Source organism: Tenrec ecaudatus, chromosome 1, assembly GCF_050624435.1.
Source record: "Tenrec ecaudatus isolate mTenEca1 chromosome 1, mTenEca1.hap1, whole genome shotgun sequence".
In the NCBI taxonomy this organism is placed as follows: Eukaryota; Metazoa; Chordata; class Mammalia; order Afrosoricida; family Tenrecidae; genus Tenrec; species Tenrec ecaudatus.
In genome coordinates, this window is record NC_134530.1 from 121,382,610 (window position 1) to 121,408,503 (window position 25,894).

The 25,894-nt window shown below is 43.8% G+C and overlaps 1 protein-coding gene across 1 annotated transcript; it reads right to left on the minus strand.

The window, feature by feature from the left end:
• Nucleotides 1-639: 639 nt before the first annotated feature.
• LOC142456835 (guanylate-binding protein 5-like) lies at nucleotides 640-19,673 on the minus strand. The gene is made up of 11 exons (XM_075558132.1): nucleotides 19,490-19,673; nucleotides 12,485-12,694; nucleotides 12,141-12,268; nucleotides 10,700-10,809; nucleotides 9,807-10,003; nucleotides 9,064-9,303; nucleotides 7,138-7,418; nucleotides 6,027-6,239; nucleotides 4,737-4,839; nucleotides 4,306-4,499; nucleotides 640-1,818 (listed from the first exon to the last, which is right to left on the minus strand). Exons 2-11 carry the CDS (start codon nucleotides 12,672-12,674, stop codon nucleotides 1,720-1,722), a joined length of 1,755 nt encoding a protein of 584 aa, XP_075414247.1. The 5' UTR covers nucleotides 12,675-12,694; nucleotides 19,490-19,673; the 3' UTR covers nucleotides 640-1,719.
• Between the last annotated feature and the right edge of the window lie 6,221 nt (nucleotides 19,674-25,894).

The following is a 25,894-nucleotide window of genomic DNA, read 5'->3' on the forward strand; positions in this document are numbered from 1 at the left end:
TGTGACACAACTCTTGTTTTTTTTCTTTTTGGAAAGACTGGTATGCGTGTATATGAGTAGCTAAGTCACTTTTGCTTTTTACAGACACCATGGTGGGCCAGGATGTGCTCCATTCTCTCTTCCTCCCTATTCATTTGCACCCATATGCTCTGATCACACATGTCCCTCTCCCCTAGCTGCAGCTTCAATGCTGTCCTCTAAAGTAAATTCTTCTGGGCGGGAGAGGCAGTTGTCCACATAGCTGGTATGGGGGCCAAGCACTCAGGCCCCTCCACTGGCTGCCCATGGATATGGCTTTCATTATGAGGTTATTTGTTGTCAGCTTAATCCATGTAAATTTTCTACTGACAGGGTTGTATCACATTCAAGACTGAGCAACCTCCATATAATTCATAACTGTACATTGTCCTAACTAAGGATCTAGCTAGGTTAACTTCCATGACTGTTAACACCACTATCTGCTAGCATTCAATGCATGACCACTTGACAGAAGATATTGGTCAAGTGTCATTTGACTTAATTAGGTGGTTATATTCTATCACACACAACACTTTCTATACTTTCAGTTACTGAGTTCAATGATTCATCACAATGTCCACAGAGAACTCACAAACAATATTCATGATTAAAAAGATTTATTAAGGAAGTTAACAGGTTATAATGCAGATGAGGAATAATCAGGATACAGATGTTCAGTCAGGACATTTTACAAAGTTCCTTCAGGGCTGCTAATAAATGCCCAAAGGGCATGCCACTCCTCTGTAAGTGTCAATCCGAAAGCATTCAGCTCAAGCACCACTGCAGCATCAAACCCAGCTCCTTGGATTACATGCACAGAGGCACCCGACCCCAGTAAAGCGCAGCTTGAAAGGACTCAGCTCCACCTTCATGGATCAGCCGACCTGTTCCCCAATCAAGTCCTCAGAGGCATCCTGTTCCAGAAGCCAGCCGAAACCACAACAGCAACCGGGTTTATTTGCTCTGCAGATGAAATCCACCATTCTGGGTCTCACACTCTAGCTCCTGGTTCTACTGCTGCTGCTCCTCTGCCATCCTCAGATGTGAAAGCTGTTTCTGGATCGATGAGGCTCACTGCACAGGCATCTGGGGATCCAGAAGATGCACTCTCGCCCTGGCTCTTGATCATAGTGAGAGTCCCCCCTCTTCCTTCACAGAGGGCTCATGTGATACTCAACAGGATGGCACTCAAAATGAAACTTGTTAGCACTTACACACAGGCAGATCCTGTCAGAAGCCCCACCTTCTTACCCAGATCCATGCATGACAGGGTGGTTTGGTAAGAGTCAAAGACATTGGATTGAAGAGACCTTTTAACTAACTCGTTGCCCCTGAAGGTTAACACCCCTAGGTAACGTGCACGCTTCTGAAGAGACGCTGAAAACTAGAAGGGTGGCGTGTGAGTGGAAGAGACAAGTCTCAGAGCACCTTAAAATAAGGCAGTGATGAAACGTCAGCTCATATGCAAGTTATAATCCACTTCAGAAAGCATAGTGTTAACTACTGAACTTTTGAGATGTACATGTTACTACGTACCACACCATTCTTCTGAAGTCAATACGAATGTTCTACATATTCATTATGAAACTTATTTAACTGGAAATTGTCCCAAGAGCTATCATTTCTCTGGCCGGCTTTGCCCTCAGTGAGAGTGAACATAAAAGGACACGCTGGTAGTTAGCTCTTTACAGTAGGATGCACTCATTTGAAGTATTTAGTATATTTCCGAAAACGCCGGATCCCTTTATGAGACCTTGCAGTTTGGGCTTCAAGCATCTGTCTGATCCTTTGGGCTTCTTCCTAAACAGCAATAGAGGAAGAATTTATAACTTAATGCAGAGTATGGTCACATAAATTGATTTCTCATTACTTATTTTGTTATAAAAATCAAATCTTTGACTTCTCCTTATGTTAAATCCATCCACAGTATTAGACAGTCCTGCATCCCTCTCTTGCCTTCATCTTCCCTTACCTCCCATCCTTGGATGTGCTCCTTTGTAGTCATCCACCTTGTACCTCTTTCTCTGCTACAGAAACGTGCCCACCTGCTAGCCTCTGAAGTGTCAGTGCGCCTTGATTCCATCCAGAGGTTCCTTCCTGCCTTGTTCTAAACACTCTTCTTGGGGAAACTGAATTACCACTTGCCTTCAAGCCTCTGCTACACAGATGACTGTCTAGCGTATTTCTATGAGGGAAAGGGTTCAGCAACAAGGAGTCATCCAGAATCAGGTGGCGTGTCTGAGCCTTAAATGGGGGTATCTGTCTCATATTTGGGGGAGAAAAGGAGAAGGAAACAGTCAGGAGCTTACGGATTCCAGTTGCCTTTAGAGCAGAGCTGCAATCTTAAAACTGTCTTCGAAGTAGCAGCCAGGTCACCCAGGGAGAAGAAGAAGGTGACCGTTGTCCCAGAGGGAAGGGAAACACAGCAGACCCACTAGAAGGGGTCAAGGCAGTTTGATAACCTGATAGACTGGCTGCAGCATGTTGGCATTTAGTTATCTCTGGCTTTTCACTTTTTCTCATCTGATAAATGGTAACATCGTGGTTCTGCTACACAATGAATAGAGTAGATGAAGGCAAAGCAGGTAAAATATGTGTACAATTCTTGATCGACTAAAATACTTGTTTACTAAGAAATAACATTAATTGATTAAATAAAATCAGCAAAGTAAATTTATATCCAGAGATGATCGTGTCAAAGTCAGCGTCAAAGAAACGGAATGTGAAGTTAATTAGTACAGTAATCGATGGCTAAAGCAAAAGATTACTCACGGCAATTGAGAAGTTAACACCAAAGACTGAGTATTGCCGGTTAGAAATGTCCTTCTCTTTTATTTAGCAAATTACCGTATATGCTCGAGTAGTAGCCGACCCGAATATCAGCCAAGGCATCTAATTTTACCACAAAACTGGGGAAATGTATTGACTCGAGTTTAAGCCTCGGGTGGGAAATGCAGCAGCTACTGGTAAATTTAGAAATTAAAATAGATACCAATGAGATTACATTAATTGAGGCATCCGTAGGTTAAATGCTTTTGAATATTTATTTCAAAGGAAAACAGTAAACTAGCTCTGTAAGTGGACAAGAGGGTCAACAAAAACAATGTGGTATCAACAACTCTCCGCGCTGTGTTACTGCAGGCACTGCATGACTACGTGCACTGCTTTACCGCAGGCACACAACGCAGCTGGTACAGTTTGAGGCCTAACGCAGGCTGATGACATTCCACATGTGATGACATGACTGCTGGCACAGAGCAGCCTGTGTTAGGGTTCATAATATACACGCTACATTGTGTGCGCACTGTGTTAGTGCATGTGCTGTGTTACCGTATATGCACAGTTACCGCATATGTATGGGATGGGCTAACACAACATGAACACAGTGTGTACACACTGTACCCCATGTATTGTGGGACTTCACACAAGCTACTCTATGCAAGCATAGTCAACACAGGGTCCAGACAGGGGTTAATGAGAACAATAAAATAGCAGACTAAGTACTGAAAGTAAGCGTACTGTATATCCAAGACCAGAGATATAATGGTACTAGCATCTAGCAACGCCTGGTGGAGCAAGGGGGCGTGAACAAGCACAGGTAAGACTGTAAAGGTTATATCATTGGTAAGAGCCCTAGAGAATACAGGGAGGAGAAAACCAGCCACATCGGATATTCATCCGACAAGCATGCGGTACGCCCAGGTACTAGCGCACAGAAGCGGGCAGGTTCGTGCCCAGTACAGCGTGGACAACACAGAGGGTGCCAGGTGCGGGAGAAAAGAAGAGCAGTGATATCAGCAGTCGTCGGAGCACCTACAGACGCTGCAGGTGCCCGCAGATGAGCGGGAGAGATTAGAGGACACACACTCTGCACTGGAGAACAGGTAAGTGGCCTTCACTCAAGTTTAAGCCAAGGGGCTTTTTTTCAGCATAAAAATGTGCTGAAACCCTCGGCTTATACACGAGTGTATATGGTGCATCTCCTGCTCTTTTCTAGGCACTGTTCCATTTCAAAATCAGATATTAACTCAATTATCAAAACAATCCCATAAAATAGATATTGTTATCCTCTTATAATACAGAACAGATAACTATGCGACTTAGCAGTTAGAAGTGATTTGTAAATCAGTCATCGGTGGAAATTGAAGGCAGACCTGGCGATCTACTCTCCAGAATCCTTACTCTGGGTCACACTAGCATGTGGTCCCGCTTCCCGTGTCATTGCTATATGTACTCATCAGTACAGAAAGACGACTACAAGTTGAAGGTGCTACCCTCGCCGCACACCTGCATTCTCCGCTGCTGCTCCTGCTCCTGTTCCCTCTGCTGCTGGGCCAGCCTGTTAATTCTGTCCTGCTCCATCTGTCTCAGTTGGTTCTGGTGGTTTCTCTCCATCTCCTCCATTCTGAGCTGATGCTGTCTCTGAATCTCCTCCTGTCTTCGTGCCTCCGCCTGAGCAGCTGCGGCTTTCACACGGGCCTCTGTGGACGAAGGACAAACACAAACGTCTCTGAGATTCCAGTGCCCTTTTCTTCTGCTTCACACTCTGATTATGGAGAAAATTCCTTGGGATCCTTTTTACATATCTGATCCCATATGTGGATCGCATGTGATCAACATGGTCCCTGAACTGAGATGATCCCAGAAAGAACAGGCTAAGTCATTGCAGCATTTGTTTGTTTGTAAAGTAATGTCTGATGTAGCTGCCTTCTTCTCACCTTCCAACTCCTTTTCCTTTGCTGTGAGCATCAGGTCACTCTGTAGAATTGTGTCGCTCACAGACTCCTTGGACATCAAATATTTCTGCAGAGTCTCTTCAGCCTAGGAATGCCAAACGACATGCACTTAGAGTTGCAAGTAGTGGTTGCACATGTGCACACCTTCCTGTCTGAGTTCTTGCACGAGCTCCCTCCCTGACAGTGCTCCTCTGCCCTGCTGGAGCGCTCCGTCCCCTCTCCTCTCACAGGGCTGTGGATTGTCGCAGGCTGGCCAAGCAGATACACAGTGACCAGATACAAAGAACTGGCTGACCAGCTGGAGCTACTGCAGTCTGAGTGTTAAAGGACAGATATGGCTGGGTGGGTGGGGAAGGGGATCAAGGGCCCAAATCCTGTAACCCAGGCCCCACGGACTCGCTGAGCTCAGAGCTGTGGGTGCTGTGTTTTCTATCATGCGGGTGGGTTTCAATGGAAATTAAGTCAATAAGGAGGCAAAAGAACAAATTTTGAAAGTGCAGTTGGATGGGGGTAGTACATACAAAATGGAACTGATGATATTGTATAAACTCCCCAATATAGCTGTACCTGAAGCTAACTTAAAGCTTCTTGCTTTCAATTTTTGTGAGCATAAAATGACTTTTTTCCCCTGCTTAAGTTACTTTTCATAGTTAGATTTCTATCCTGTGCAAGGAAAAAGAATCTGCTCTACTAGACGCTGCAATAAAACTTTGGTGATTTTGCTGACATTTCCATTTAATTTCATCGTTATCTATCATTAAATCAAAAGCATGCCTCAGGAACATTATACGTAACCATGTAGTTTTCTATCTGCTTACTGAGTGAAAGTGCGCCTAACCTCAGGACCCTTCCTCACGCCACGACCCTTCCATACAGTTCCTCATATGGTGGTGACCCCCCACCCTCAAATTACGTACATTGCTACTTTCTAACTCTAATTTTTCTACTCTTATGAATCACAATATAAATATCTGATATGCAGGATATATTTTTGTTACTAATTGTACATATTTAAAGCATAGTGATTAATCACAAAGCAAAAGCAATTATAAATTGTGGAATGTCTCTGCTTTTTCTGATGGACTTAGGCAACACCTGTGATGTTCAACCCCCAAAGGGTCACGACCCACAGGTTGAGAACACTGCTCTAGACGGAGACAGAAACCTTAACTGTGGGCAGTCTCTGTGTCTTTTCTCAGGTTCTCCCTGAATTTTTAGTCTGTTTCTCACTCCCCAGAAGGCTTTCAGAATGAATAGATGAAGTAGGAATACCTGTATTCCCTTTTGGGGCTTCTGATAGTAAGTGTTTTTCAGACTTTCTATCTTCTGAATGTAGCGGCAGTGCCCCCCTGGCTTAGAATAGACCCCCTGATTCACTTCTTCTTCCAGGGGACCAAAAATCTCCCGCAGCAGAGCTGCACAGCGTTCCGATGATGCTTGCAGGTTCTGCTGACAAAAGCCCTCCTGCTTTGCTTCCAGCTGGGTCTGCAAGGAACAAAGACACATCAGGAGGAGACAGCAGCAGCACAGCTGCCTCTGTGGAAGAGATGCTCAATAGAATCCAGGTATTCTCTAGAGTTAGACATCTCAAACCCCTTCCTGGTCACTTCTCCTCTAGCTGTGACCAACAGAACACAGTGGCCTAGTCTCTTGTCCTTTTAAATACAAGCTAGTCCATGGGAATATGCTTGCTTTTACTGTTATACAGACTCGGGATGTCAAAGGAGGGGGCTAGCATTGAAGTAGTGTGGGATGGATGACTGGGTTGCTCTGGTTTGGGAAGACATCCATTTCTTACCATTTGCCTGGAATTGTACTTCATTTTCAGAAGACACCTCTAACACTTTGTGAACTCAGTAAAAATGAGGAACAACACTTAAGAAATACAATTTCTAAAAGTTTAACATAATTTCAAGCAATTAGACCAGTGGGAATATCAAGATAAAAGTGAATTATACACACATGCAATCTTCACAATGCACAGAGTCCAGAGAAGTGATTTTCCCCATCCCAATAAAAATGACTGCTTGGCCATACAGTTACTTTCTTATTCAGTAAGAATTGATTTTTTTTAAGGAAGTCTCTGTGCTTTTCCCCATTCATAGTAACATGTTGTCTCTGCTAACTAGCGTCCAGGAATTAGAGCAGGGGTCAGCAAAGTTGTGAGAAGGAAGAACAAATTCTGTCTCCCACCAAATTAAAAAAAATAATTTAGAGTCGAATGTATGTTTTTCACAAACGAGTTAAGTGACCATAATCTGAATAGGACCCTTGAACATTTTTCAATTGTACTTCTGAGTCACATGTATGTACTGAAAGGGCTGTTTGTAGCCTTCAAGCCACAGCTTCCCAACCCCTGAATTCGACCAATAACAAGACTTACCTCTAGTTCCTTCTGGAACTTTTGGTCCACATCCTTGAAGGAGCTCTTCATGAAGACCGCGATGGCCTCCCTCTCCACGGCCCTGTGCAGGTCCAGCAGCTCCTGGAGGGTCTCTGTGGGCAGCTGCGCCTTCTGGCCCATCTGCTCGTCATAGTGGGCAATGGCTTTTTGCACTGCAGCCGTGTTCTCTATCTGGGCCAAGGCCAGGACTGAGTTCTCCATACAGGGCAGATTCCCACTGTTGATGGCGTTGACATAAGTCAGCACCAGGCTCTCCAGACCTTCATGGGGGAGAAAGATGCTTATTCTATTTTCAGGGAGAGAAGGTGTGTTCTATAGTGGATTGTTCTGAGTACACACATCTAACAAGGCATTCTCTGAACTTTCTTAGTATTGTGCACAGTGCCCAGCTACCCCAGGTAAGTTCCTTTCAGAATCTCTGTCATCAAAACACCTGACCAAGCATTCTTTAAAAAGGATCTATGTTCACAGGAAAAAAAGGGGTTGGGTGGGGGACCACGCAAGGTAATCATGTCATTGCCATATATCAGCCATCACCAATGGAGAAATGAGAGGTGATTATTTACACAAAATGGGTTTCATTTCATTAGAATGCCATTAGGCCTGTAGCCCCTTCACTCTTTCCTGGCTTATCATCTTCCTCTGATTTCAATTCTCTTTATACACCCTTTTGTTTCTTACTTCACTATGGTGAGTATGCACGAGTGTTACCCTCCATGAATAGATACAAAATGAGCAAGTTATACCAGATCTCCTCCATTTTTTTTGAAACTTCCATGTTTTCCTTCCTTGTCTTTGACATAACATTCGTTACATTCAACTTCCTTCAGTCTCACAGAAACACCTTACCAAGGTCTATGGCACAGGACCTTAGACACAATCCTAAGTTGTGTTCATCAGTACAAGCGAGAAGGGTTATAGGAAGACCCAAAGCCCATCTGTAGACAATTGGATATCTCCCCACAGAAGGGTTAAAAGGAAGGGATGATTCATCACGGTGTAGAATAGTACCAGAGAATCATTCCTCTAGTTCCTGAATGCATCCTCCCCACCATGACTGTTTCCATCTCACAAATCCTGCTAGACCGGAGAACATATATTGGTACAGGTAAGAGCTCTCCACACATGGAATTCAGGACAGATAAACCCCTCAGGAACAGCAGTGGGAGTAGGGATATCATGAAGGGAGGAAGTGGGAAAGGGAGATTCCATCAGAAGGTTGGATATATAGCCCACCCCCACTCCAAAGGGGACAAATAACAGAAATGTGGGTGAAAGGGAACAATGGACAGTGTGACATAGGAAAAAATAGCAATATACAATTGATAAAGATTCATGAAGTGGGGGAATAAAGGGAAAAAGAGGAGCTTATACCAAGGACACAAGTTGAAAATGTTTTGGAAATGAAGATGGCAACACATGTAAAAATATGTTTCATACATTTGATCTATGGAATGTTACAAGAGTCCCTAATAAATTGATTAAATAAAAAAAAGTCTGTTCAGACATCCTTTAGCATTTTAGACAGTTTGGGCCTTGGTTTCTGTAAGGTTGTATTGATTAACAACTATTTGATACTTTGTCCTTAGCACAGTCAGAGACAAACTTAACACCCAACATCTTTGTGGAACAAATGCTTTCAAAGCACATGCTGTGCGTCCACAGTGGACCAGGTATGTCCTTCTTTGGGTTGGCTTCCTATTTTACCCTCCTATGGAAGCATAATTAAGAAAGTACTAGAAACTTTTTTGATGCCCACTTAAACTTTAAAATATTATAGTATTTGCTAAGTTTATGCTCAATGGTAATTGCGTGTGCTTTTGTCAACCATGGAAGGAGAATCTCATGACAGTGTTCCATATTCATCATGCTGGATGGAAGGACAATCAACTTAAAAATACTCACAAGGTCCATTGACCTTGATGTCTCCTGGAAGAGTCTTGAGCTTAGAATGGTTGAAGATATAAGAACAGAATTCTGAGACTGTTTGGACAAACTCAGGCTCCAGCTCCTGATCAGGCAGAGTCTTGAGTTGGGAGAGCTCACGATGACTGGGCAAGTCAAAGAGAAAGCATTTCTTTTTAGGAAAGAACTTTTGAATGCATAAACGAGGCAAGTTGAACTTGTGAGCTCCTCCACCTGTATCTGGTCAAGGGAAATAAAATTTGTTTAGGATAATGCTCATGATAATTTTCATCTATTCCCTTCAATAAATATTTCTTTTACCTGTTGTTATGTATTTCAATAGAGCTTCATAAATTTTGAGCAAAAAGATAGAAAGTAAATTATCAAGGAAAAAGAAAAAAATTTTAAGTGCTCCAGGAATCTAAGAGTAATGCAAAGTAATGCTGGATATATTTGTTGACTCTCAATTAATGCTATTTATTTATTTCAGTGTGCTTAGGGGCTGCTAACCACATATAGGTTGCTAGGGTTGGAATTGGCTGAATGACTACAGCTGGATTTTCCCCAGTGGTTTGTGTTTATTAAGCTTGACAGATGATTACATACAGGAAACCATTCATTTAGAAACCCATACAGAGATAATGAGCCCTGATTAATTTGATAGCGGTTAGTTACTGGTTTCTAAGCAAAAGAAGTTAGCACTTCCTTTTCTAGATGATTTTTTCCTTTTTCAAAACTCGTACCTTGCTTTGGCCTTAGTGAATTCTCCAGGTACTCATCTGCTGTGAGGAGTTGCCCATCTGCTTCCAGCTGTAGGTAAAAATCTCGCACGATCCACACTAATTCTGGGAAGAAACTCTCCAAGTTAGCCGCGTCTTCACCCTCAGCAAGATCAGAAGAGCATCTTGCCAGGAGCAGATTTGTGACTTCTGTAACATTGCTGACATGCCATTAAGGATAACTGCTGGAAATACGGCAGGATCTGAGCTCATGCTTCATTCTACGTATCTCTGAACCTTAACTCCCCGACCTGTGAACTGGTTTAGCTTGTTTACTCATGTCCGGGAAAGGACTCTGGGCCAGCCCATATGTAAGATTTGAGTAAACTGCAGTGCTAACTGGGATGGCGTAAATGACAGGTGCTAGTCTCCTGCAAATGTAAGCTCGCTCTAGGAAAGCAAGGGCAGCTTGTGTATTGCATGACAGCCAAATATGTTGCTGGTGGGTGTTGAGCAGAGCCAGAAATAGCAATGATGGTGACTGACGTCACCCCTACTATTGTGAGTCACACTATTGCCCACCATGCAGTTCCCTACACCAGGCTCCTGAAAGACTCCCATTCCTGGGTTTTGACCTTGAATGATTTCCACCCCAGCTGTCCATTCCAGTTCACCTACATGTTAAAAATGCAAGTCTGTTTGGTGTTGGGGTTCTTAATCTTAGCAAAGTGGTCCCGTGTTGTCCCCTTGAATCAGAAGCAGCACATCCTCTCTTCAGTAAAGAAGCAGAGCGTTTCTGTGCAATTTGAATAGTGAACATGCTTGCAGCTTAGGCTTCCCTTGCAGTGATGGCAGACATAGAGCAGCTAATGCTGGATTCTCTCTGGCCGTGTGCTGTCCTAAACCAAAAAAGATACTGCAGTAGGTCAACAGCATGCTGGTCGATTTGGTACTTGGTGTTGTACACGAAGGTGCTGCTCAGTAGCAAGGCCAGGGCAAAGATCTTGTAATCATGCGCCTCGTCCACCTGGAAGTCAGAACAGTTGTAAGTCTTACCTCATGGCATCTCAGAAGAGTGGTCATTGAAATAGACCTGCGATTTTCATGTAGCAAACAAGAGACCTACAACAATGATCATTAGGCAAATGAGAACTTTCTGCTTTCATCAGAATTGATCATTTTATACAGAACAATATGTTGTGTACTCATCACCCCCATGGTAGCTATTGCTGTATATTTACCAAATGGGGAGTCAAAGTAGTGGGATAACCAACGTTCTTAAAAGTAGTGTTTGCATAATCTTTATGTAAAACAACTTGGACCTATAAGCACAATCTTGGAGGTGGGGTGGTTGCCACTGAGTTGATTTCAACCTGATATGGAGGTCATGTACAACAGCAGCGGTTCTTAACTTGTGGGGCGGGACCCTTTGGAGGTTGAACAACCCTTTCACAGGCGTCGCCTGAATTATATCAATAACAAAATTATGGTTATGTAGTACCCACGAAAATAATTTTATGGTTGGGGAGGTTACCACAACAGGAGGAATTCTATCTAAGGGTCGTGGCGTTAGGAAGGTTGAGAACCACTCATTTAGAATCTATTTTTTTAAACAAGCAACTCACAACAGGGATTTTCTATAATACTCAAAGTAGCACTGTGAAGCGAGCTTTACAAATGAGGAAACATTCGTTTTGAAGTTGACCATCTCTGAACGCTGTTAGCAAACTGAAATTTACAAAAAGAAGTAGCAACGTGGAGGGACAGCTCCAGGTAAGAATTGGAGCCCGCTCTATTACTTCATAAGAGGTGACTGTGCACTTTTCTTCCCAACGGGAAGTCTGTCGTGAAGGTGGTAGAAAGGCATCTGTAAGTGCTACCATTCAAGTCTCCCTGCCCTTTACCCCAGTGATCTCGGTGTGCTCATCAGCACACACTCAGAAATAGCCCAAGTATCTCAAATTATGTGTTGGAGAAACCCCTCTTCCCCCTAAAAAGATGGAGGAGCCTTGGGCTCTGTGCTAAGGCATGTTTTCTCTGTGTTATCTGTCTGGAAGATTGGAGTCAAGTTGATCTGACTCAGATCTCCAGCTTCTCGCCAGTCACTGCCCTGTGCACGTGGAGCCTCTTGATACCTGCTCTCCACATCTGGCTCATTGCCTAATTCAACACCTGGGTCGAAGCCCCTAGTCATGGTTCTGGCTTATAAATATTTTTTTCTTGCTTCAGGATTCCTACTTGGACTATTTAAAACAGGAGAAAGAAAAGGTTTGCTCCGGTGAAATGGAAGTCCAAATTTGGGTGAAAACTGCCTGTGCAAAGAATGGTCAGCAACGGGGTTGTTCACCCCTCCCTTACCTTCTCTACATCGCCCAAGCCCTCGGTGTCCAGCAGAACGAAGGTGTGGTCGGGCGCCTCTCGGGGAGACACACACCACATCCAGATGCCCTTGGTGTGAGACTGCACAGTGGAGCCAACGGAGAAGCCTGCAGGAGAGAGTGGGGATGTAGCAGGGGGCTCAGAACAACGGGGGCGGGTCCCGGAGAGAGTCTGTGGAGAAAGTAGCCCGAGGAGACCGTGGAAACTGCAACCAGTCGAGATCTCAATGACAACTAGACAAATGGGAACACGGCAAGGGCACTGGACACTTTTCAGCACGAATGAAGAGAGAAGTACAGCAGATCTTCGCTGGGCGCACTTACCCTGATTGGTCCCAGCCAGCTTGTTCATCAGGTAGGATTTTCCTGTGCGGTACAGGCCCACGATAGCCACCACCACCAGAGGCTGCTGAATGGCAGACAGGATCTCCAGTGCGTCCTGATTAACGACCAGTTGCTCATCAATGTTCTCAATGAGGCACACTGGGTCTGGCATGTGAACCCCTGGGGCCATGTCCAGGAACGTTACTGTAGCTGCAAAGATGAGAATCTTGTTGTTATGGTTGTTGATAGCTGCCATCAAGTGGGTTCCGACCTATTGCGACCCTATCTAAGGTGACCAGAAGTCCTGCTTTTGGCGCAACAGCCCTGATTTTGAACAATTTGTCCCGCGTCCGGCGGCGTTTTACAAAAGTCCCGATTTTTGGAAGGAATGCACGACAAGCAAGGGAACGGCGGGAGAACGGGAAGGGAATGTACAGTTTTCGGGTGCCATGTGGCTATTTCGCCAGGATAGGAGATTTATATTATTTTTGTAAATTTTATAATGTTAAACTTTAATAATAACAAAAATGATTGAAAACGGATGATCGAGAACTGCTTATCATATTCGCATTGTTGATTAGTTGTTAGAATTCGACCACCATTGTTTGGCCTTAATGAACAATGGCATTTTTTGGCATTGGCAATGACGAAAACAGTTTGGAATTGTCTCTCAGACCATACACACCGTACTGCGTGCTAGTGCTAGTTAAACAAGTGAGGGCAACAAATCAGCTTTTCAGAGAATTTAGGTAAGTAATTTATTTATTTATTTCATAAATACATAAATTTTCTTGTATTTAGCAGACAGTACTCGTATTATTTATATTTTATAGCGGCGGCAAAAACTCTAGCACCGGCCTTGAAAGTGACACTGACGACTTACATTACAGCAAATTCAGAGAAAAAAATAATACAAGTTAGTATTGTTATTATTTAGAAAAATATATAGGATTAAAATTTAAAAATTTTAAAATAATTTAAATAATAAAATTAATTTAATTTATAAACTAACAATAAAATATGTTCATGTAATTATGTGCCTACCTGCTGTGTTTTTAAGCAATATGTATATAATAATTTACAATATAATTTTAAATGATTTTTTTAGATTTTTAACATAATGAGTAAGAAAAGAGGATGCAAACTCAACGATGATCTAAGAAGTCAATTTCCTTTTATTAAAAAAACCAAAAGCGATTACGTGGTAAAATGTGAGAAATGTATTGGTGAATTTTCTATTTCGCACGGCGCCATGAATGATATTGCAAAGCACCTGGAGACACATAAACATAAAAGATATGTAAATACTGCAACATCTTCCTCGAAAATACAGGAATTTTTTCACAAAACAGCTTATGGAGATGAAGAAAAGAAATTAGCATTAGCAGAATGACTTATGTCTTTTTGTGCTATTAATCAAAGTCATTCCTTCAGATCTATGGACTATACATCACAAGTTCTCAAAAAGTTAATCAACAAAAAATTTGCCTGTGCTAGAACAAAGTCCGAGGCAATTGTGCGTAATGTGCTTTCCCAATATGCATTTTCAGAATTAAACAAAAATCCAGAAAAAATAATTTTATATATCCATATATTCTGACACATCTAATCATAAGCATATAAAGTTATTTTCAACCATTATTAGATTTTTTTGATTCGGAAACTGGAATAAAATATAGAATTTTAGATTTCTTTTCTGTGCCCAGTAAAAATTCTGAAATAATTTTCAGTTCCATTATTAATATTTTGGAAAAAACAATTTAAATCATAAAACGATTGAATATTGTGCAGACAACTAAAATGCAAATTTTGGAGGAAAAGCGAGAAGAGGTACAAATAATATTTTTTATAAATTAACAAAAAACCTTAATAAAAACATTATTGGTGTTGGCTGTGCAGTACACATACACACAACACCATTCAAACAGCTGCTGATTTGTTGCCCGTAGATGTGGAAAATATTGTTATTAAAATATATTCTTATTTCTATATATACACTATGGCATTGAAATGCTTAAAGAATTTTGTGAAACTGCGGAAGTCAAATATCAGAAAATACTTGGGTACAGTAAAACGTGCTGGTTAGCTCTTTTGCCAGCTGTCAAGAGAATTTTGTAAGTATACGAACCTTTGAAATCCTACTTTCTATCACAGGATAAATATCCTAGAATTTTAGAAGAGTTTTTTGATAAAGAATCTTCAAAAAATTGGCTAGAGTTTGTACACAATCAAGCAGCTCTTTTTCAAAATGCTATAAAAAAGGTGACAACATTTTGGTAATTGAAGTCGTAAATGAAGTTAGTAATTTAAAAATTCAGTGTCAAGAGTGGTTACAAAATAATTTTCTTCCGTGTAACTATACGTAATACTATAAGTCAGCTAGAAGAACAAGGTGCAATAAATCGTGTGGCTATCATGCATCACGTTAAAAAGTTCTATAGTAACTGCACAGATAATTTAGAAGAGCGGACGGTACATTACAATGATATTGAACATTTTCATTGGATTACATTACAACAATAACTTAATTGGGATGAAGAGCAAAAATCATTCAATCGTATTACTCAAAATTTCCCATATAGTAAATATTTCCGAAAATGATCTTTTTAATGAGGTATCATTATTAAAAAATATATTGAAAAGGTTAAATCTTGGGCATCAGCAAAAATCACAATACAGAATAAATGGTTAGAAATATTTCATCATTTTGAAACAAACAATGTTCCATACAATAATGCATTAAAAATTGTGGAATGCGCGCTGTCCTTACCAGGAACTAATGCTGCGACTGAACCCGTTTTTTCTACGGTAAATAAAGAGTGGATATCAGAAAAATCACAATTACGTTTTCAGACATAGGAAGTCATTTTATGTGTGAAATATAATTTAACAAATTCTTGGGGAAAACTTCATGACCTTTTACACACTGACAGCAATTGACTAAAAAAATTCACTCAAATGAGAAATATGCCAAAGAATAAAATAATACTATTCATAATTTTAATGTATTGTATTTGTAAATGTACTTATGTGGAAATTAAAAAAATATATTACAATACTATTTTGCATTCTATGAAAATTTTTGTTGCTCCATATAGACCAAATTTTTAGTCAAGAACCACCCCACCCCCCAATGTTAAAATCTGGTCACCGGATTCTCAGCACAACAGAGGGAAAGTGCTCCGTCCTGTGCGGTCCTCACAACTGATCCCAGACATTGGATGGACTGAAATGCCAGTGTTGACGCAGAACAAAGCCTGTTACTCCTTAAAGCTGATGTCATACTATTCCCAGCTACCGTCCAGTTCTGAATAAAATATGTTTTTTTACCTGATAGCAGAGAGTTTCTCAGAAGAATAGGTCTTAAAGCTCTTTCCAAGTCTCTAATGGGCTACCCCACCAGGTCCTCAATATTTGCTGAGCCAGGGAAGCCTGTGTCCTGCGTCTCACCTCGTACTGCTGGTTTGACTCTGACTCTCCATTGGTTCCGGCCTGTTTTAGTTTCTTACTTTTTACTGAATCACTAGAAGGATGCTGTATAACGGTTATTTCTTACTCCATGCTTATTGCTCTGACCTCCATTTTAATTTGCTTTTCTCTTTTTTAGGACGACATGCACTCCAATTGCGTTACATGAAATACTGGCAGGTACGAGAAACACAAGTGGAAAACCCAGACAGGTATTATCTAACACAGTGGTTCGCAACCTTCATAATGCCGTGATCCTTTAATAAAGTTCCTGATGCTGGGGTGACCCCAGCCATAACATTAGTTTCACTGCTCCTCGGTAACTGTAATTTTGGTACTGCAGTCCATCGGCGATCCCTGTGACAGGGTCATTGTTCTCCCAAAGGGGTTATGACACACAGGATGAGAACCGCTGACCGAACACATCACGGTTGCTTTCTTCTTAGAGATATGCTTTTAAAAAAGCATTAAACATACTTCCTGATGTGGCTTTCTTCAGCCAAATGTTAAAAAATGGTCATGTTGTGTATGAGGACATGAGTGAGAATGCTTTGTTTAATCCTGCCTAACCACTGATTTTCTAAGTTGTGGGTGTTACTTCAGGTACTCTGATGAGTCCCTGACAAAGTATTTTCAGGCTCTAGAGGAAAATATCAACTACAGAAGCTCCAAAGCCATCCTCTGACTCTTCCTTTACCTGAAAGCTTTACCTGAGATCCAAGGGCTGGATACCCGCCTCTCTAAGAGCAGCCTGCAGAAACCAATGCCTTTGGATGGCTCCTTTCTTTCTTTACTTTTCCAACTGCAAGGACTCATTCAACAGCACCTAACCACTAGGAGGCGCCATTCTTCCCTCCTTTCACTTAGCTAAGAAAGACCCCCAGACCCCCCACCGCCCCATCCTCCCCCTGGCACCAGTCCCATGCAGGAGACAGATGCATCCAACCAGAAACTGCATGGAGGTGCATGATAGGAGCTGGACCCCATAAGACAAACCACCGAGACATGGGGACTCCAGCTCTGGCTAATCCTGAAGGAGCAGATTCCACAGTGATTCCAATGACTGGAGGACCACATCTTGCTCCATATTTCACGCCACTCCCTAAGCAATATTGGTGCCTTAGATTTATAGGAGCCCTTGGCCTTAGGGTGAGGAATTGGGCTGCAGTCCACAAGGTCGGCACCTGGAAACCAACAGCCCCTCCAGGGGAGAACAGGGGCTTTCTGCTGCCTGAAAGAGCTGCAGTCTCAGAAACTCACAGGCATAGTCCTCTCCTGTTAGGCAGGGTCGCTGTGAGCTTGCACCCATTCGATGGCAATGATATTGGTTTGGGTCTATATTTATAAAGTTCTAGTTGCTTGATTTGCTTGTACCAGGAACCCAAATAATTCTTAGATAGGAAACACGGGGCCTGGCAGAGATGTTCTATATCCATTAGCTAGAGAAACAAAAGATGCACAAACCACATCTGTGTGCAGAGATTGAGGCACGCAAACTCTCATGCTTGGAGATGATTGTCATTATTGAGAGAGGAAACTCACTTGTTTGAGGTATCAAGCCTCCTTATGTCTAACCCTAGTAACTGCTTATCTCCGTTAATAATTTTATTTTGTGCCTTGTCCCTGCATGTTATCTGGATAATGTTTTTATTGCTCTTTAAGCCCAAGCTATAAAACCGCATGCAGGTTCACCAGGGGCTCTGCTACCTATTACTCCTTGGGTGCTGTGTGCTCTCGTATGCATCTCTCAGTGCTGGTAAAGTCCGGTCTCCTTTAATAAACGTAGGCAGTGTCAGAACGGATTGAGTTGCCAAAAAAGGAGCACAGGTCTGGGCTCTGCAAGAAAGCAGACATGATTTCTAATCGTAGCCCTGCAGCTGGCTAGCTTTGTGAGATCTGACACTTCACTAAACATGTTAAATCCATTTTCTAAAAGAGGCCGGGAGAGCGAGAGGAAGGTGGAGCAGGAGGAAGAAGAGAGAGAGGAGTTACAAAATAATTATTTGGACATAAAATTGAAGGTGCTCTCATTTAAAATGCTAGCTTTAAATGAGGGACAGCAAGTCAGTAAAAAGTGAAAGTCACTATTTAAAATAAAATAAGAATACATTTATATAGCTCATTTAGGAGCGAGTTTTGTTTCGAAAAAATATGCAAACACAGAAAATAGTAAGCAACTTAAGAGAAAATGCCCAGGAGTTAGCGTTCTCCACGAGAAGACATTTCAGGCAAACTATAGTCTTTTGTGTTTAGTTGTGATTTGCTTTGCTTTGTGTTGGTTGTGGTTTGAGTTTGGAAGAAGGAAAGACTGCTAAAGGAGCTAGATGGAAATCAAGGGAGAAATACCCTGAAACGTGTGTCATGGTGCAGACATTGAACGGACGACAGAATTCTAATGCCTAAGGAAAACGAACAGAATCAGGGTCAAGTCAGGCAACCACAGTGGAAATGAGTCACTTACTGAGTGGCAGGCGGGCAGAGCAGGACACCAGTAGACAAAGAGGGTACAACACAACAGGGGCCAGGGAGGGGGTGGAAATGGAAACAGATTTTGCTGGACACAATGAGGCCCTATGACTATAAACAGAGGTATTTCCATGAAACCTCTTCACCGTCGTCTCCTGCGGGTTTCCACAGTGTAAGGGGGCCCTGCTCCAGCAGGTCCTTCAAAGCCCGGGTCTTATAATCAGATTGTCCAGTCTGTCTTGGGGGACCCCTCTGAGTGGGGTCAAACCATCAGCCTTTCAGCTAGCAGCAGAGAACTTACCTGCCACACCCAAGATGCCCCACTCACCACAAGACTCCCAACACTCACTAGAAACCGAACTCACTGCCGCCTAGTCCATTCTGACTCACAGGACCCTGGGGCACAGAACAGGACTGTACTGTGCGTTTCTGGGACCGTGACTGTATGGGAGCAGAGAGCCAGTCTTTCTCCGTCACCACAATTGCTGCCCTTGTGGTAAGCAGCTCAATGCGTCATCACTCTCCACCAGCCCCCCCCCCCAACACTGGTAGCATGTTAATTCCATGCTTCTCATTATTGTTCTTTCTCATACAAGTAACACAGCCATTGTCCCAGTAGAGACTTTCAGGCTGCAGTTTGAACCCAGTTACCATATATACTCGAGTATAAGCCAACTTGAATATCAGCCCAGGCACCTAATTTTGCCACAAAAACTGCATTAAAAGTGTACTGAAGAACTCGGTTTATACAAGAGTGTATACGGTAATAAGATTCTATCAAGGACACAAGTAGCAAGTAGTGATTATCTTCCCAGATGGGTCATAAGGAACAAAAAGGAAATGCATAGTTCTAAAGGCAGTTCCGTGCCTCAACTTCGTTTCCATACACACATGTCTAATTCAGCATTAAACAAAAGTAACTGGCATTGTAGAATCCTGCTGACTGACTGGCGACACCACAACTTTAAAACAAAAAAGTGATTTTCCACAGCAGGCTCAGCTGCCTGCCTTCATCCTGGATAGAATGCTTCACAATGAAATCACCCTTGCGAACCATGTCCCCAATCTTACCTTAAGTGTAACTGAGAGCAGAGCCCTGTTTGTCGTCAAGCAAAGCTGCTTGGATGAGAACTGAGCAGAAGTTCTAACTCCTGTCCCTGAATTTATGTGCTTTCTCTTTTACCTCTTCTTACCAAATCACGGGAATTTCTGGACCTTTTTGTTTTTAACTTGACATTGGACATCTGAATAGAATGGGAAGTAAGGAAAGGGAGGAGTGATGAACCCTTTGAAAGGAAACTGAAACCAAAATTCAAACTCCATGACTAGAGGAACAGAAAGGGGATTTCCTGGATGTTGAGTCATACAGTGAATGCTATTTGGCCTGATTTCTTAGAACTTGCATTCTGATATTGGGAGAAATCTTGTGGTTCAAAATATAATGTACCTGCAGGGCAGAGGACTCTCTATCTATCTATCTATCTATTTATTTTGTTTGGGGGATTTTTTTGCATTAAAAAATCATTTTATTGGGGGCACATGCAATTCTGATCACAATCCATCCATCCATCCATTGTGTCAAGCATATATGTACTTTTGTTGCCATCATCATTCTCAAAACTTTTGCCTCTACTTGGACCCTTAATATCGGCTCCTCGTTTTCCCCTCCCTGCCCATTCCCCACTCCCTCATGAACCCTTCATAATTCATAAATTATTACTATTTAGGACTATTTAGCGTGGCTCTTCCAGACAAAGTCTCTGTCACTCCCATGAAGCAAGCTTTTCCTGTATGGGTCTGGATAAGGAGGTTGGGGTGGGGAGAGGGAGACACTGATAAGGGGTCTCTTGTGGGTAATTTTAGCTGGTTTCATTCTGAATTCTATCCTGCTGAGTATAAAATGAGCCCACTGAGGAGCAGGAGGAGTTTCACTACCAGCAAGAGCTATGAGTCAAGCACCTTTGAGACCCTGAAATCCCTGTGCAGTGAACCCTCTTGACCCAAGAAACTACTTTGATCTAGAAGTGCAGCAGCAGCAGTAGCAGCACCAAGTTTTTATTCATAGTTTACTCTTGTCTGCAAGTTTAAGATGTGTTTCCTGCAGGCAATACATTGATGGGTTATGTTTTCCAAGCCAGTCTACAAGGCTTTTTATTTTAGAGTAGGAGTTGAGTTCATTGCCGTTTAGAATTATTATCATGATCTGTGGCTTCATTGGTGACACTTCATGCCTTTTGAGTTGAGTGTTTTCCTATCACCCTTCTTATCACTGTGCTGTGTCTTTGTTGGGGGCTTCTTTGTTGCCTTCTTTTCCCTCTGAGACCATGTTATCTTGGTGATCGTTATCGGCTCATTAGCTTCTAGTTCGAGTTGGGCTAGATCGTGTTCTCCTGTTTGTGCTTGGTGGATGTTGGTCTTCTGGACATAGTCAGCAAGGATCTTCTACGGCAGTGGTTCTCGACCTTCCTAGTGCTGGGACCCTTTAAAACAGTTCCTCATGTTGTGGTGACCCCCAACCATAAAATTATTTTCATTGCTACTTCATAACTGTCATTTTGCTACTGTTATGAATCATAATCTAAATATCTGATATGCAGGATGTTTTTCATTGTTACAAATTGAACATAATTAAAGCATAGTGATTCATCACAAAAATAGTATGTAATTATATATTGGGAAATACTTATTTCTAAGGACAAATAAATGAAATTTTGTCTTGAAGCATGGTGTCGCATGGGTAACAGTCTTCACTCCAGGTACTCATAGGTGAGAGTGCCTGCATGTGGGCGGACCCACCTGGAGACAAGATAGAAGAGCCGTGTCTCAGTTTCTAAGACCATTGGAAATATGTGTTCTCCTATGCTCGACCCTCAAAGGGGTAGCAACTTGCAGGTTGAGAACCACTGTTTTACAGGGTTGGGTATGTTCTTTGAGTTTTTCCTTGTTCTGGAAAGCCCTTATCTCTCCTCCTATCTTATTAGATAATTTGGCAGAGTAGAGGATTCATGGGGATGTGTTTTTTTCCTTCAGCTTTTGGAAGATGTTACTCCACTCTCTCCTCCTCTTCATGGTTTCTGTGGATTAGTCTGAGCATATTCTTATCTGAGAACCATTGTATGTTCTTTTCTCTTCCTGGTCTTAGTATTTTCTCTTTTCCCTCGAAGTTGGATAGTTTAACTATTATATACCTTGGTACGTTCTTCCTGGGGTTTAGTCTAATTGGTGTCCTCTCTGCTTGCTGTATGAGTGACTGATTCTCATTCATTAAGGTGGGGAAGTTTTCTTCCAGAAATTCCCTTGTTGGTTTAGCTGTCAACTTCTCTGCTGTGTCTTGTTCTGGTAGGCCAATAATTCGAATGTTGGGCCTCTTCATAGCATCTGCCATTGATCTCGGGTTTTCTTCCGCCTCTTTTTTATCTTGTTTGACTGTCTTTCTCATTTGCTGAGGTCTGCCTGATTGTCTTTGAGATAGCTGATATGGTTCTCAGCCTCCTCTAGTCTGTTCATGAGATCTCTGATCTTGTGTGAAGCTTCTGCTACTTCATCCGTTTGCTTCTGTATTTCCCTTTGGTGCATGGATTGCATCCCCTCTATTGTGGACTTCATCTCCTCTGTTGTTGTATCCTTATTCTGCATAGTTTCCCTCTGATCCTGTATTATGCCAAGCAGCTTTCTAAAAAATTCTTTTTGTGGTAGATCCACGTCAGATTCTTCTATGAGTGTTGTTAGCTCTGCTGTTGTGGTTTGTCTTTCTTGTTTTCTTGTAGGGAGTGATAAAGAATGCTGTTGTTTATGTGATGATTTCAAAGAGCTGGGTGCCATCTTTATGGGAGACCAAGGGGCCCTGCGTTCTATGTCTGTGTGACAGGCAACAGTGTCTTCAAGGGCTGCCTGTGGACTATTATGGAGGTCAGTCAGGCTGCTGTATAGGCAGGTGCCACCATGACTCAATGGTCAACAGTGATGTGGGGCCTCAGAGACTGGAGTGAGACTGGTGGCTATATGTATACTCCTGGTCTGAGTTGGTCTGGGCTGTCAGGGACCGATTTTCAGCCTTTTAAAAATATATTTTTTTAATTTTTAATCTTTTAATTGATAGGTACCTAATAAAGGACAGTGGTTGGGAGGTTTTGCTGCTATGGGAACGGGTGCTGAGCAAAGGCAGGAACAACCCCACTGCTTCTGGTGCAGTAGCTAGGGAGAGAGCCTCCCTGGGGGGAGGTTTCAAGCACTGGAGGGGACTGCTGTGGGGAACTCAGTTTGACTGATGGACAGCTTCCGGTTCAGTGATAAGGCTGTAGGGGGCCAATGGGCGAGTGGTGGCCATGTTGGGGACCTAAGGTGATGTGGCCTGCATGGGCTGCCAGAGCTGCCAGAACTGGGTCACTGGTCCTCTGGGTTCCACTGTGAGGCTAGATTTGGGGGAAGGATGCCATCTGGACCAGGGATGTACTCGCCACTGTTCTGCTCCCTGCTTGGGCTGGGAGGGGCCGAGGCAGCGATGATCCACGAGCTGGGAGAGACCAGGCAGCTCCTATCCACAGCTCCAGGGGCTGGTTGCTCACCGGACAGGCCGGCACCGGCCCGGACCACAATTATTGGCAGGTCCAGGGACTGGGCACTTGCTGGGCGGGCCTGCAGACCCAGGCAGCCACTACCCGACCATCCCTGGCTCCAGCCGAGGGAGTGCATGGCACAGTGGGCCACGTGGGCTGGGAGGGACAGGGGTTTCTAGGATCCGGGGAAATGTCGAGTGGTCAGTGAAAATGCCACTTTGCTCAGGCTGTGATGAGCTGAGGTGCCCTAGAAGTAGTGGGCACTGTGCCCATTGACACTGTAGAAGTGACTGCACAGGGGTGCTGGTGCTGGGTGCCCCCGGAGCAGCAGGTGATCAAACTTGCTGCAGGTCAGGGCCTGGGACCCTGGGTGGCTCTTGGGAGAGACCAGGGCCTGTGGGTGGAATCTCCGCCTAGCCTCATGGAGAGAGGGGAACTGCAGGAGAACGGGGCACCTCCCCGCGTGGGAGCTGTGAGTGAACAGTTGCTATGTGGTGGTCCAATCCAGGATTTGGGGAGCTCAACACGATAGCGTCCAGTTCCTGAGGTGGTGACCAGGCCAGGGTGTGAGCGTGGCACTGGTGGGTGGCAACCAAGGCACACAAAGGTCGCACAGCTGGCTGGAAATCCCTGGTATATGAATCCAGATCTCTGGGGCTTTGGAACAAAGCAGATGTGGGGCAGGGCCACCTCCCAGACTGGTGGGGCCCCTCAGGTCTTTGTGGGGATTTTCCCACTCAACAGAATCCTCTCACTTGACCTCCTGAACACCAGACTCAGCAGAAGTGCCCGTAGGGGCTGCTTATACCTGGGTGCCATCTTTTAATATCTAGATCTATTTTTAGAGCCACAGCTCAATATGCCTCAGTGACCCTTCAGTTGCCTGGGGCACTGGGTCTGTTGTCTTTTGGGGACAAATAAATGCATAGCAGATGTTTGGTTGGGTGCCCAGATGGCTGCAACAGCTGTAAAGTTTTTTTTCTTGATTTTAATATCAGTCCCTTTTGAGGTTAGCAGACCTCTTTTAATATATTATCTCATGTACATGAGGCGAAGTGAACGTACATTGACCTATTAGTCCAACTATTTGCCCTTTACCTTCTGGCATCTGAAGAGCACGTGTAAGGGCAATTAGTTCTGTCCCCTGGGCTGAGGTCCCGGCTGGCAAGGCGTCAGACACAAGACAGAATCGTCACTGCCCACTGCAGCTCCAGCCGTCCTGGAGCTGAGCCTGGTGTTCAGGTAGGCACGTGCTGGAGAGCCACCTGGCTGGAGGTAGCCGCCACAGGCTTTCCACCGCCTGCGGAGTGCTGATCTTCAGGTTTGAGCTGAACCACAACTGGAGGCATGTAGGCTGCAAGCCCGGGGAGCAGGGGTGTTATCTTCTGCCAAACCACCAGGAAGACTTCAGTCAATAGTCTTCCCCTACATGCTCGAGAGGAAGGCTCGTGACTGTCAGGAGATGACTGTCACTCAAGGGAAGAGTCACAGAGGCCCAGCAGGGGGCTTCTTCTTCAGGCTGCCCACGCTGTTCTGGTATGGTCTGGTTGAAAGCTGATCACCCCTTAAGTTTGTGCATGAAGTCTCTTCCTAGAAGAGGGTAGGCACAGCCTGGAATGAAGAGGAGTTTTCAACCTCACCTTTTCCCAGGTGTATTTCCTCCTTATAGTCCAGGGGACAGTTTCTAATTTGCCTGTTGCTTCTGGAATGGTAGCTTTCTTTGTGTTGATGGGGCCTGCTGCTTCCTTGAGACCAAATGGATTGCCCGTGTCTGCCCGGAATGTGACAGGCCTGCCCCACACTATCAGGGTTACCATGGACTCTGGGGGTCGGGGGTTGGAGACAGCGGTGCCTTCACCCCCTTATTCCAGTTCTTTTTTTAAAAAAATCATTTTATTAGGGGCTCATACAACTCTTATCACAATCCATACATATATCAATTGTGTAAAGCACATTTGTACATTCATTGCCCTCATCATTCTCAAAGCATTTGCTCTCCTCTTAAGCCCCTGGCATCAGCTCCTCATTTATCCCCCTCCCTCCCTACTTTCCCCTCCCTCATTATTTATAGCTTATTATTTTGTCATATCTTGCACTGTCCGACGTTTGCCTTTACCCCCTTTTCTATTGTTCATCCCCCAGGGAGGAGATTTTATGTAGATCCCTGTAATCGGTTCCCCCTTTCCCTCCCACCTTATTAGAGTTCTAATACTGGAATGGGCAGCGTCTCTGCCCGGCGGGGCTGGTTTCCTCATTGAGGTCACTTTGGGCAGTGGGATTTCCAATGTCTTTTTTTGTTGCAATAAGCACATTGGTTTTGCCCAGGGGTTTGAGCGAACTCTGTTTTCCTGGCCCCAGGTGGGGCCTTGTTCCCCTGTGGTTAGGGCGCAGACTCTGGCCTTGCCACAGCGGAAGCTGGCTGCAGAAGGTCCCATTGACTGCTTCCCTTCTCCACCAGGCTTGACTTCCGCTCCCTCTGACCATGCTTCTTGGCAGCCCAGTGAACCAAAACCAGTAAACTCAAACCCTTATTTTTGAGTCTGCTTCTAAGGAAGCCCAGTCGGAGAACACTTCTGTTCGTTGAAGAATAGGCAGAGTGGCGGGTATCTTCATGGGCTGTTAGGACGAAATGAAATGAGTAAAGTGTCTCAATCAGTAACCAGCACCCAAGGCGCCCTGGTGGCACTGCCAGGGAAGCGCTGGCCTGTTAGCCTCCAGGTCGAGGTTTATTCCCACCCGCCTCTCCATGGAATCACGATGAGACTCTCGCCCCCATAAGCAGTTACAGCCTGGGAGTCACCGTGTAGGGTCACCCCGAGTCTGAATAAGCTGGATGGCAGTGGGAACCAGTAACCGGTTGCCATTTAGTTGACTGCAAGTCGTAGTGGCTCTGTGCGTGTCAGAGTAGAACTGTGCTTCC